The following is a 12,890-nucleotide window of genomic DNA, read 5'->3' as shown; positions in this document are numbered from 1 at the left end:
CAAATGACCATTTAAGTTATTTCGCATTGTCATACTTGCAAAACTACTCATAGCCACTGTTAAACCTGACAACATTTTAATCATATACAAGATGTATATGTCATTAAGACTTAAACACAATCTTTGCAGATGTGTCATAATTTCAATATTAGACAAGACATAATTTCAAGCAACTAAGGCTTCCATCGTCTTATAGTAGTGCAATCCGCAAGCAAACCTCTTTTTGAGTGTTCTCATGAACAGTAAACAAATTCTATTGCTCTTTTCTCAAGCAGCAAATCATATGTCCATAACTTAAAATTTGAAACAATAAAAACCTCAATAATAATGAAGTTATTAATTACAGAAAAGGTGACCGAAAATCAAGCAATGTATATAATTAGCATCATGTGAGCACTGTGTAACTTGACATACAAGTACACATCCAGAGAGTTACATGCATAATCATATAATCACATTTGGACAGAATACATGACATGTAGTTGTACACTCCCCACATGATAGCGATTATAAGAATATATTCCAATTCTTCGTGAATTCATTACCTTTGGGCATATGAATCACTAGAATCAGTCACTCCTCCACCATACTATCATGTATCCCTCCATGAACTAATACACAATCACCTCATTTGGGAGTATGATTACGCATTAGACTATGAGACATCCCAATCATCATACGAGACTGAAATTTCTCAAACTCAATCAAGCGTGCCACTTTAGCAGTCACTACTCAATTGAATCATTGAAATTCTCTCATACTAGGGATATAAACTTTACTCCTCACATATACCATATACATGTGATTTTAACTTTAGTGATAGGGGCAGCATATCACCAAAATCACATATCATGCTAATTACATTGCTTTATTCATTAATAAAAAATTAATCATACATACATATATATATATAGCGAACCTGAAAGATAGATTCCAATGAGATCATTGATCACAGTAACACAAAAAACTCCTCATAACAGAGAATAAAACATCTCTTATGCACCCAAATTACAAATTACCAAAACAACATAAAAAGAATGTTGATCTATAATATCTCTCACAAATTAACATCAATAGTAATACAGGGTACACCAAATCGACAAGCTTGACAACTGATCTATTATCACTCATGAGTTCATAAGGCAAAAATGACTCCAAGGCCAACAACTGATTTATTAATCAATTTTAGGTAACAAATATCATTACTTCAACCAGTGGCCTATTAATTGAGTCAAACCAGAGAACCAAATATCTAAAATTTAACAGTAGATATTATTGCTCTGTATAAATGTTGTCATACTCCTTAATCATAAAAAAATATTCAACTTGATAGACATTAACAAGTGACCAGATGAGTTCATGTACAATATGCAGTAACTTAATTGACATGCATTACCCATATTCAGCAGATGTGTTAATCAGTACATCAGTTTGGTCACGAGTCCTTAAGTCATCTATCATTCAAAGATTACCAATGTGTAAAGGAGTATACTTGAGTAACAAAAGTTTCATAATCTTTACTGTTTCTCATCAGCTCAATACATAGCTCAAATACAATCTCATACGAATTGTATCTCATTAAGCCAGCTTCAGTTCACAATAAAGTTTGATTTTTATTGATGAATCACACATTTTTATTATATGATAACATACTAGTAACCCATCACATGTATTTCCAAAATCACAGAAAATACAAGAAAAATACGCAAAAATACACTAAAAATCATATATTTAGGGCTTTGCATGTATTTTCACATCCATAAAATCACCAAACATATAAAATAAATATACCACAAGATAGGAAATCACCATACGAGTCCAATGCCGCCAACCACGCGCCAAAATAAGCCCCCACGCGCCGCACGCGCCGCCTGAGTGCGTGGCGCGTGGGGCTCACGCGCGGCGCGCGTTCAACGCCCAGGCGGCACGTGGCTGCGTGTGGGGGCGGGTGCGGCATCCCCTGGCGACGCGCCGCCGACCCTCTTGCTCGTCTCGTCTCCCCCAATCCAAATTTGTGATTTAATTTAATTTTTATTGAACAAAAAATCTCGAAAATCACAAATTATGGCAAGATCAATACCAATTAGGGCTAATCCATACAAATCAGGGTAGATCCGTACAAATTATGGTAAATCCGTACAAAGTAGGGCAAAACCAATTGCGTTCGAGTTCTAGGGTTATGGTTGCTCTGATACCACATGTTGGACGCAAATTGCGCAACCCCAAGATCTCCATAACCAAAACAAGAACATGCATAATTGAGTAGAAAGATTAACGCACATGTTTTGGGATCTATTGAACATAAAGCGAAAGCAGAAAAATGATTACCCACATATATTTAGGGGATCCACGCATCAAGCTTTTCTCCTCTATTGCCCTCCGTATCACTGGCTCAATGAGGCGCCCCCCCCCCTTCACATTTAGCATTAGGTAAACGCCCCTTAGGTGATGATACATGTGAGAATTAGGGTTAGAGGAGAGACTTGAGCACTATTTATAGAGTTTTCAGCCAGTCCCCCTTCATTACGGGCCAGGCTCAACTCGGCCTACACTAGCCAACCCATATTAGACTAATTAAGAAACCTTCTATCTCTCTTTAGACCAACCCTGTTTTACGGTAACCGTAAAAACAATAAATTACAATATCAATTAATTTAGTTCACATTAGGAAAACTCTTACATACCTACCCAGGAACCGGTTCTCGGACCGGTTTTGGAACCGGTCTGGGAACCGGTTTTGTAAGTAGAGGTCCAAAATCCTTTTTTTTTCCCTCATTTCTACTCTTACTCCCGCAATCATACATCGTTTTTCCTCTTAGCTCTCTCAAACATGCACGGTACTCCTCCTTCATCGTTCATCTTCCTCACTCGCTTCCCTCCCTCACTGGCTCACTCTCGCACTATTCGACGAATGGACGGTATTTGTCACCGCCAAATTCTTGTGTACCACATGGATTGGCTCACCTAATTTTTCTTTTGTATGAGGAGTTATGCTTGCATAAATGAACAACTTTATATAGTAGTTGTGGGAATACGATTAATATTAGACTCATGTTTGTTGCTAATGTTTATGCAATGTTATGATTTTTGCTTTGCCTTATGATTTTATTTATTATAATTAGCCCCGTGGATTATTAATTTTTTGTTTAGTTAGAAAGTTCATGTATTTATTTATTACAAGTGCTTAATGTTTCAATACAAATTAGGAGGATTATGTTATTTTCTCGCATATTAATATAAAATTTGAAATTGTATAGGATATTGGAAGGTTGCAAAACAGGTTCCAATGGAAACATAATTGACCCTGGAACCGGACCGGAAAAACAGAGTAGATTGGATACAGGGTCTAAAAAAGAGAAACCGGTTATAATAAAGTCGGGTACAGGGTCCAGATTTAGATCGTACCTACCCTGGACCGGATCACCCCTAGAAACTACCCAAGTACTTACTTAATCGAAAGGGAAACATACCCATTGGGGATCGAATGTAAGCTGCTCGCTCACGCCTTTTGGTTAAATATTGATTGATCATGTCCAACCAATGATTGCAAAAACCAGTGGTTTTCCAAGAGTATAAATCGACGCGGGAGTTGGAGTCCTCCGATTCACCACTTCTAATCATCCCACCCTCGCAATTTTTCTCGTCTCTCTCTCTTTCTCTCCTCTCTTCATATCATTTGCATATTTGCACTCATTCTCAAGGGGGTCCTCTTCTTACAGTTATATAGGGTGAGTTATTTTTTAGTACAAGTTCGTATATTGGACTCACCAACTTAGGTCGATATCAATCTTGCTCTATTCTCCGAGCGCAACTATGGCCAGGGGTGTCATATGGGTGGGACTGGGTCAGTTCAGTTCAATTACGTATATAAAGTATGACTAAAGTTTTGCTTTCTATGGTTGGGGTTTGAGTTTATCGCCAATTGGAGCATAGTAGCCTTGCCATCTGTCTACTTTTAGCGATAATTTCCTGCAACAGCCCTCTGATTTGCATGTTACTAGTGGGCACCACTCACATCTGAAATTGACTAAACGTAACGACGACGACGTCGGTGACTGTGCAGCCCACCAATCCTAAAGGGTGGCTGAAGGAAAACATGAGCCTATCGAGGTTTCATCAGCAACTTAATTATGTAATGACCGTATTGGTTAATGTTCGATGTATCTGGTACAGATTCAGCCGAGATGTGATGCATCTCCATAGACAGATTGGGGTTGGGAAAAAATTGAACATGGAGAACTGGCATGTATCATCACAATGTGTGCGGCTCTAATCTTCTTACTTCAAATCTTTTTTTCAGTGTAGACGAAGATCGGTGGAGAATGGAGATCAAGGTACTGCTCACGTTGGTATCTATTGCGAGCTTCGTAAGTCAGGGTATGTCGGAGCACAAAGCCCCCCCGCCGCCTGTCACAGAGGCGGCCCTTCATAGGATAGCGGCTTCATTGGACATGTTCGTCGACGAACTCCCCCAAATGCCAAGGCTTTACGGTTACTCCAGGCGTGAAGGTTTGCTCCTTCCTGGAAATCTCACCATTGGCATGTACGAGAAGAAATGGGTGAGCTTTATTTTCTTTTTATCAGCAACAAAACAAATTTTTAGATTAGTAACATCCGAAGCCTTAGTTAAATTATTATTGTCTTAATTGACTTTACATATAGATATTGAATAGGTCATACAGTAACTTCTGTATTTTTATGATTTTCATGTCTTATCTTCAGAAATTCCATCGAGATTTACCGGCCACTACTGTCTTCGCCTTTGGTACATCAGCTGCCGCTGCGACCGTGCCCGGTCCAACCATTGAAGCACTTCAAGGCGTCCCCACTTCGGTGACGTGGCTCAATTTCCTCCCTCGATCCCACATCCTCCCGTGGGACCCAACCATCCCCACGGCCATCCCCAAGCACGGCGGCGTCCCGACCGTCGTCCACCTTCACGGTGGCGTCCACCCGCCAGACTCGGACGGCAACGCTTTCGTGTGGTTCACCTCGGGTTTTCACGAGACCGGACCGAAGTGGACTCGCAAGACCTACGCATACCCCAACGTGCAACATGCCGGAAACCTTTGGTACCACGATCACACGGTCGGCCTGACGCGTGTCAACCTCCTAGCCGGTCTGATCGGCGCCTATGTGATACGTGATCAGTCGTTGGAGGTGGAGCTTGATCTCCCGTCGGGGCCCGATTTCGACCACCATCTGATGGTGTTTGACCGGAGTTTCACCAAGGACGGATCGTTGTACATGAACTCCACCGGCGACAACCCTAACATACACCCGCAGTGGCAGCCGGAGTACTTCGGCGACGCCATCATAGTCAACGGCAAAGCTTGGCCCTACCTCAAGGTCCAACGTAGGAAATACAGATTCCGCATAATCAACTCTTCCAACGCGCGCTACTACAAATTCTCATTGACCACAGGATTGTCATTCATCATGGTCGCCTCCGATGCATCCTATTTGCCCTCGCCAGTGATCACCAAATCGTTTCTCTTAGCTCCATCGGAAACTGCCGACGTCATCATTGACTTCTCCACGACAGAAGCGAAAGAAGTACTGCTCAAGAACGGCGCTCCATACCCTTATCCCAGTGGCAGTTCTGTTGACAGGCTGAACGGGGAGGTAATGAAGTTCGTGGTATTGTCTGGAAACCCTAACCCGCCAGACAGATCCCGTGTGCCACCATCTTTGAGGGTCTACTCGACGACCCAAAAACCAACTGTTAAGAGGTATTCGCTTAAATTGTAATGAATGTCGATGCATGGATCGGATGCATTTAATTCTTAACACGCGGAAAGATCAATAGCAATTTGCTTAATCCTTGCATAGGTACATAGTGCTGTATGAATTGAGAAGAAATCGAATACAGAACAAGATCTTCAAGCAATCAATGAAAATACCTCAGACTTCTGTTATATTTCTTCTTCAGAACTTCGAGTTCTTCTTTACACAATCTTTCATCAACTCCAAAATACAGAGAACGAAGAAAAGGCTTCGATGAAGAACAGAGAGAGCTCAGCAACTCAGAACTAACAATGAATTCAACCTACTCTCTCTCGTTCTCTATTTTCCTTTTATACTAACTCACTAGCTCAACTGTTTTCTGTTATCAAATTGTTACAACAGAAGATAAGCAATACACGTGTATTTCTTCTGACTGTGTAGCTTCTTTCTGATTCACTTGACCTGCTTCTGTGATTCAGTTTTAATCTCATGGATCACCAGCTCCTGTTGCCACGGATTGCCAGCTCATGGATCAACTCCTGTTGTCACGGATCGCCAGCTCATTAACTCAATTGGATCGCCAACTCACGACTTTCCTCTGTTTCAGCTTCCTCTGTTTCAGTTGCTTCTTCAGGTTTGGCTTTTCTACTGATGCTGACTTCTATGCACTTCTGATCTTGCAAAACTTGTTTAATTCTTCTAACATTCCCCCTCAAATTGGGAATGGAGAGTGCACAAATTCCCAATTTGTTTCGCATATAAGAATGTGCTCTCTGGTCAATGGTTTTGTAAAGATATCTGCTAATTGATAAGAACGGGAATGTAGCTAACATGCAATGAACCCGAGGAAACTTTTTCCCGAACGAAGTGGAAATCTATTTCAATATGTTTGGTTCGAGCGTGTAAGACAGGATTTAGAGTAAGAGATATTGCAGACTTATTGTCACAAGTACAAATGAATATGAGGCTTAAGAAAGCAGCCTATATCACGTAATACAAAACTGACCCAAGTAAGATCGGCAGTGGCTGAAGCAAGAGCACGGTATTCAGCTTCAGTAGATGATCTGCTCACGGTAGGTTGTTTCTTGGCTGCCCAGGATATAAGATTGGATCCAATATATATACAGAACCCAGTAGTTGATCTTCTGGTTTCGAGGCAACCAGCCCAATCTGAATCAGAGTACCCATACAGATGCATTGTACTGTGAGAGTGAAGAAATAAGCCAAGCTTTATAGTACCTTTTATATACCGTAAGACTCTTTTCAATTTATTGAAGTCGGCAATTGTAGGTTGCTGCATTCGTTGCGAGTATGTTTGTGGCATAAGCAATGTCTGGTCTAGTTAAGGTGAGATATTGCAAACCTCCAACTAGACTTCTGTACTCAGTAGGATTATGGAAAGGTAGAGAATCATTGATTAAAATGGGTGGTTTTAGTGAAAGAGGTGTTGAAAACGGTTTGGAGTGTAGCATATGAGCTCGAGTGAGAAGATCTAGAGCATATTTGGTTTGGCAAAGGAATAGATAATCTGAGTTTCGTGTAGCTTCTATACCAAGAAAATAGTGAAGAGAACCTAGATCCTTCATATGAAAATGAGTACTCAGTGAAGTAATAAGACTCGAAATCATGTGAGGTGAGCTTCCAGTGAGAATAATATCATCTACATACAGTAATAGGAGAATAGTGGCTGTATCAGTATGCAGGATGAATAGAGAAGGATCAGTAGAGCTACAGAAAAAACCATATTCAAGCAGAAAGCTGCTGAACCTATCAAACCAGGCTCGAGGAGCTTGTCGAAGTCCATAAAGAGATCTTCGAAGAAGACAAACATGATGAGGCTTTTGTGAATCTTTAAATCCTGGAGGTTGCTCCATGAACACATTTCACTTAAGTGTCCATGTAAGAAAGCATTTTGACATCTAATTGATGGATGTTCCATTGTTTCATCATAGCTACTGATAGGATTATTCGAATTGTTGCCTGTTTTACTACAGGACTGAAGGTTTCTGTGAAATCAAGACCTTCTTCTTGATGAAAGCCTTTGGCAACCAGCCTAGCTTTGAGTCTATCCAAGCTTCCATCGGGTGCAAGTTTTGTCTTGAACACCCATTTGCACCCGATTACATTCATGTGATTAGTGCGAGGAACTAATTCCCAGGTCTGATTCTGATGTAAGGCATCCATTTCTTCTAGCATAGCTTGGTACCAGCCTTGGTCTGCTAAAGCAGACTTTATTGATTTTGGTTCAACAGGAATCTTATACTCAACCAGACAAGCATATTTAGGATTTGCTTTAATAATTCCAGATCGTAGTCTAGTTTGCATAGGATGTGTTGAAGATGTACCTTGTATATTTCCAGTGTCTATACTGATTTGAGATTGTTCGTGATATCGTTGATGTTGAAACAGGTTCTCGATTTGTAGATATTTGTTCCTCTAAGGGTGGAGGCAACTGCTGTGATTCAATATTACTGGAGATATTATTAACAGTACTCTGTATCTCAGGATCAGGTGACATTTGTATGTGGAATCGACCTTCAGAACTACTTGAAGTGAGCTCATCATTCTGTATTTCTGGAGCTACTTGGTTAAGTCTGGTATGCTGTAAATATACCTTTGATAGATTGTCTTGTGATTGAGGCTTCTTAGTAGAGTTGGAACTAGAAGGTAGGACTCCTTTTATCCACTTGTCTCGTATAGATCGATCCCTTCGATATTCGGTACTAAGTGTATGAATAAAGGGAAAGACATTTTCATCAAAAATTACATGTCCGCTGATGTAGATTCTTCCATTTGTAGGTAAGAGACATCTATATCCTTTGTGCTTCTCACTATAGCCAAGAAAGATACACGTGAGAGATCTTGGATCAAATTTATGCTTTGTATAGTGCCGAGGCATGGATAACAAGCTGATCCAAAAACACGAAGATAATAGTAATCTGGTGTCTTATTGTAGAGCTGGTAATGAGGTGAATGCATATGTAGTTTTGCTGTGGGAAGAAGATTGATAACATAAACTGCTGTTTTGAATGCATCGACCCAATATTTCAATGGTACTTTAGCATGATACATCATTGCTAATCCTAATTCGACCACATGTCTATGTTTTCCGAGACACCATTTTGCTCGGCGTGTGAGGACGGGGAGATGAATTGCTGAATTCCACACTTCTGTAGATGAAGTTGGAGTTTATCACTAGTGAACTCACCACCTCCATCACTCTGGAAGATTTTTATCTTGTGACTAAGCTGATTTTCTACAAGTCTTTGAAACATAACGAATATCTCATATACTTCTGATTTCTGTCTCATAGGATATATCCAGCTGTACCGAGAAAAATCATCCACAAAAATGACATAGTAGGAGAATTTCTGAACAGATTGAATTGGTGAAGGTCCCCATACATCACAATGTATTCTTTCTAATGGAACTTTAGAAATATGGTCTGAGGAATGAAACGATAAAGCTGAACTTTTAGCAATTTGACAACTGCCACATATATTCTGACTTTTGGAACTAAGCCGAATGAGATTTTGTTTCTGCAGAATCTTCATTGTTTTAAGATTGGTGTGAGCAAGCCTTTGATGCCAGATATCTTCTGCTACTTCCTGTTGAGTTTGTATGAAGAAAGCTTCTGCAGCTTTAGGTTTCACCTGGTAAAGTCCCTTGACTTTCCTTCCTAGCTTCACTGTTGTATGATTGTGATTGTCCTTTAGATATACCCCATGTTTGTCAAAAATAAAAGAACAGGATAGTCATCTGCCAGTTTCGATACAGATAGAAGATTCTTGGTGATTGCAGGGACTATCAATACATCATTTAGAGGTAATTTGCTATTTCCTGTATTTAGTATTCCATTACCAATGCATGAGATTGATAAGTGAGATCCATCTCCTATCATGACAAAGTGTCATTACCACTATATGTATTGAAGTTTTGAATCATACCGAGTTCCGAGATAATGTGTGCCGTAGCCCCGTATCCGGATACCATTCTGAACCATAGGGTTCTTCAATGTGAATCGCCGCTAATGCAGTTGGTATTTCATCCACCTGGTATGAATTGTCGAATCTATACCAACATCCGAGTCTTGTGTGACCTGATTTCTTACAGATCCGGCATTGCGTAGGGCCATTATTGGTAGGCTTTGTATTCTGTGTTTGTCTATCACCATTTGAGCTTTGTGGTGGGTACGACCTAACACTTTGATACCTTTGTGTAGGATTTGAATAGGGTCGAAATCCTTGACCATAGCTGGACCAATTATCCTTATTAACCTGACCTTGCTGAGTTGAATACAAGTTATTCATTCTATGTTGTTGATTTCTTCCAGCTTCTGCAGAATTATTTCCATATTCCCTTCTAATAAAAGGCTGACCTCTTCCATAGCTCACTTCTCCTCGAAAATTTTCTTTTTGATTTCGGGATTGATTCTTTGCTGACTTGTTCCAGCTTTTCTTTGCCCATAATAGGCCAAGTTAGAATTATACTCATTCATAGAGTATGTTTGTAATCGGGTTTCAAACCTTTCAAGTTGGGAGATAACCTCATCATACTCTGGCTGAGGCTTAAGACAATACATGGTTGTTCTGAAAGTTTCATATTCGGGACCTAGCCCTTCCAAAAGTATTCCAAACATTCTTGTAATATCATCAACAGGTTTTCCAATTGCATTCAATTGGTCACAAATGTTTTTGAACTCTCGAAGATATTCGCTTAGTGATCTGTTTCTTTTCTTGAGACTTGAAGTTTTCCCCTTAACTCAAACTCCTTTGCAATAGATTTCTGTGTAAATCTATTTATGAGAGCCTGCCAAACTTCAAGTGAGGTATCTAAGCCAATTATTAGACTTAGAATATTTTCTGATACCGCACCGCTTATCCAGGATGATATAAGCTGATCGGTTTTTATCCAATCCAGATGATCAGGATTCATTATCTCTCCTGTCTCAGTTTGTATCATTCGACTTGGAGGTAATGTTTCACCATTAATAAAGCCAATTAGATCTTGGCTTTTCAGAAATCTATTAAACTGAGCTTGCCACAACAGAAAGTTTTCTTCATTCAACTTGATAGTAACGAAGTTACCTATATTCACATGAACAGGAAAAGTATACTTCGCACTCTAGTGGCCATTCTTCTATGTTTCAAAGACTTTGAAGATTTGAAGATAATCCAGTAAACTTTGAAGGTAAGCTATCTAAGAACTACTAAGATCTTTATCAAATCATGCAGTAAGAACTCATCAGAACTATCATACCCAGGTGACACGCTCTGATACCATGAGAAGAAATCGAATACAGAACAAGATCTTCAAGCAATCAATGAAAATACCTCAGACTTATGTTATATTTCTTCTTCAGAACTTCGAGTTCTTCTTTACACAATCTTTCATCAACTCCAAAATACAGAGAACGAAGAAAAGGCTTCGATGAAGAACGAGAGAGAGCTCAGCAACTCGGAACTAACAATGAATTCAACCTACTCTCTCTCGTTCTCTATTTTCCTTTTATACTAACTCACTAGCTCAACTGTTTTCTGTTATCAAATTGTTACAACAGAAGATAAGCAATACACGTGTATTTCTTCGACGTGTAGCTTCTTTTCGATTCACTTGACCTCGCTTCGTGATTCAGTTTTAATCTCATGGATCACCAGCTCCTGTTGCCACGGATTGCCAGCTCATGGATCAACTCCTGTTGTCACGGATCGCCAGCTCATTAACTCAATTGGATCACCAACTCACGACTTTCCTCTGTTTCAGTTGCTTCTTCAGGTTTGGCTTTTCTACTGATGCTGACTTCTATGCACTTCTGATCTTGCAAAACTTGTTTAATTCTTCTAACATGAATATGAGAGCGCGACCGGAGATCCCACCCATTTGTATATCAACGGGAAGAAACTGACAGATCCGGCGACCGAGACTCCGAAAACCGGTAGCACCGAGACGTGGGAGGTGATTAACTTGAAGGAGGACAACCACCCGCTGCACATTCATCTCGCGACATTTCATGCCATCAAAGGGCGACAACTTTTGGATCTGGAAAGTTTCAAGTCGTGCATGACCGAGAAGAACGACGCGGTCGCGTGTAACGTGACGGGCCATGCGAAGGGAAAGTCGCTCAAGATACCATCGTACGAGAAGACATAGAAGAACGTAGTGAAGATGGAGCCTGGGTACCAAACGACGATCGTGGTCAAGTTCAACTTGATCGAGAACGATGCGCCCTATCCGTTCGACGCCACCACGGAACCTAAATACGTGTATCATTGTCACGTAAGACTCGGACACAACTTTTTCCTCACCACTTGCCTTATTTTGATAAAACATAATCGGAAGTGTATGTCGACGTAGAGAAAAACTAAATGCATTGTGTTCGGAATGGTGATGCAGATTCTTGATCATGAAGATAACGCGATGATCCGTCCATTGAAGCTAGTCGCTTAAAGAAGCCAGTTGTTTGATGGACAAGACTCAATCGGAGATGATATGATTTGAGGATTGTTATTGCCAGAAATAATTAGGAGATTCTTTTTGTTTTCCTCAGTTCTCTATATCTCTTTTAATTGTGCATGTATGTCACTCGATTGTGCATATCTTGATGATCTTACATGATTGTAATTGATATTGTAATACGTTGCTAATAATTGTCATTCTTCAAAAACATTACATCAGTTAAGAGATTCTCAATATTTCTCTTGTTTATATCTCCCTTGATTTGATTCACAATCAAGAGAGATATGGAGAATGTCCTAATTGTTGTTGTTGTTGTTGTTATCGTCGTCATCGTTATCGTCGTCGTCGTTCCTCCCACGAAATGAATTTATATGTTACATGAACTTCTTGTTCATCCTTTTGTGGGTAGATATCAATTTGATAATTTAAAAAGTGTGACCGAATAAATGTTTTTACTTCCGTTGCTACCCCGTAATTGGTAACTTCTTTGAGGGAAGAATATGAGAATAGCAAATCAACATTGTTAAACTATGTTTAATGGGCTAAATCATTATATGGGTTAGTTATGTTTGGTCAATGGATTATAAATGAGTTTCAAATGGCAAAGCTCAAAAATACATGTTTGTTAAATGGATTCGCAATTTATCCAAACCTAACCTATTTTTGTGACTCTCTATCCACTATGAGAAAATAATGGACTCATCGGA

At 39.9% G+C, this 12,890-nt stretch overlaps 1 protein-coding gene and 2 long non-coding RNA genes across 4 annotated transcripts; all 3 read left to right on the top strand.

The window, feature by feature from the left end:
- The first annotated feature begins 3,627 nt into the window (after positions 1-3,627).
- Positions 3,628-6,004, top strand: LOC120290490 (multicopper oxidase LPR1 homolog 1-like). The gene is made up of 3 exons (XM_039306762.1): positions 3,628-4,559; positions 4,723-5,732; positions 5,833-6,004. The coding sequence occupies exons 1-3, from the start codon at positions 4,245-4,247 to the stop codon at positions 6,002-6,004; spliced, it is 1,497 nt and encodes a 498-aa protein (XP_039162696.1). The 5' UTR covers positions 3,628-4,244.
- A 1,604-nt stretch (positions 6,005-7,608) lies between these two features.
- Positions 7,609-9,594, top strand: LOC120290349. Of its 2 annotated transcripts, none has more exons than XR_005548266.1 (5): positions 7,609-7,626; positions 7,722-7,885; positions 8,233-8,324; positions 9,273-9,383; positions 9,505-9,594. It is a non-coding gene; the product is annotated as an uncharacterized LOC120290349 (long non-coding RNA). The 2 variants fall into 2 exon arrangements; XR_005548265.1 differs by having other exon boundaries at positions 9,041-9,383.
- A 764-nt stretch (positions 9,595-10,358) lies between these two features.
- On the top strand, positions 10,359-10,675 carry LOC120290350. The gene is made up of 3 exons (XR_005548267.1): positions 10,359-10,386; positions 10,469-10,555; positions 10,648-10,675. It is a non-coding gene; the product is annotated as an uncharacterized LOC120290350 (long non-coding RNA).
- Positions 10,676-12,890: the final 2,215 nt, after the last annotated feature.

This window comes from Eucalyptus grandis, chromosome 2 (assembly GCF_016545825.1).
Source record: "Eucalyptus grandis isolate ANBG69807.140 chromosome 2, ASM1654582v1, whole genome shotgun sequence".
NCBI classification, from domain to species: Eukaryota; Viridiplantae; Streptophyta; class Magnoliopsida; order Myrtales; family Myrtaceae; genus Eucalyptus; species Eucalyptus grandis.
The sequence above is the reverse complement of the archived record's forward strand: the minus strand, read 5'-3'. Positions and strand labels throughout refer to the sequence as shown.

Coding starts and splice junctions, on each gene's coding strand:
- LOC120290490 (XM_039306762.1), top strand. CDS start 4,245: ATGTATCATCACAATGTGTGCGGCTCTAATCTTCTTACTTCAAATCTT. Junction 4,560..4,722: donor GCATGTACGAGAAGAAATGG/GTGAGCTTTATT, acceptor TCTTATCTTCAG/AAATTCCATCGAGATTTACC. Junction 5,733..5,832: donor CAAAAACCAACTGTTAAGAG/GTATTCGCTTAA, acceptor ATCCTTGCATAG/GTACATAGTGCTGTATGAAT.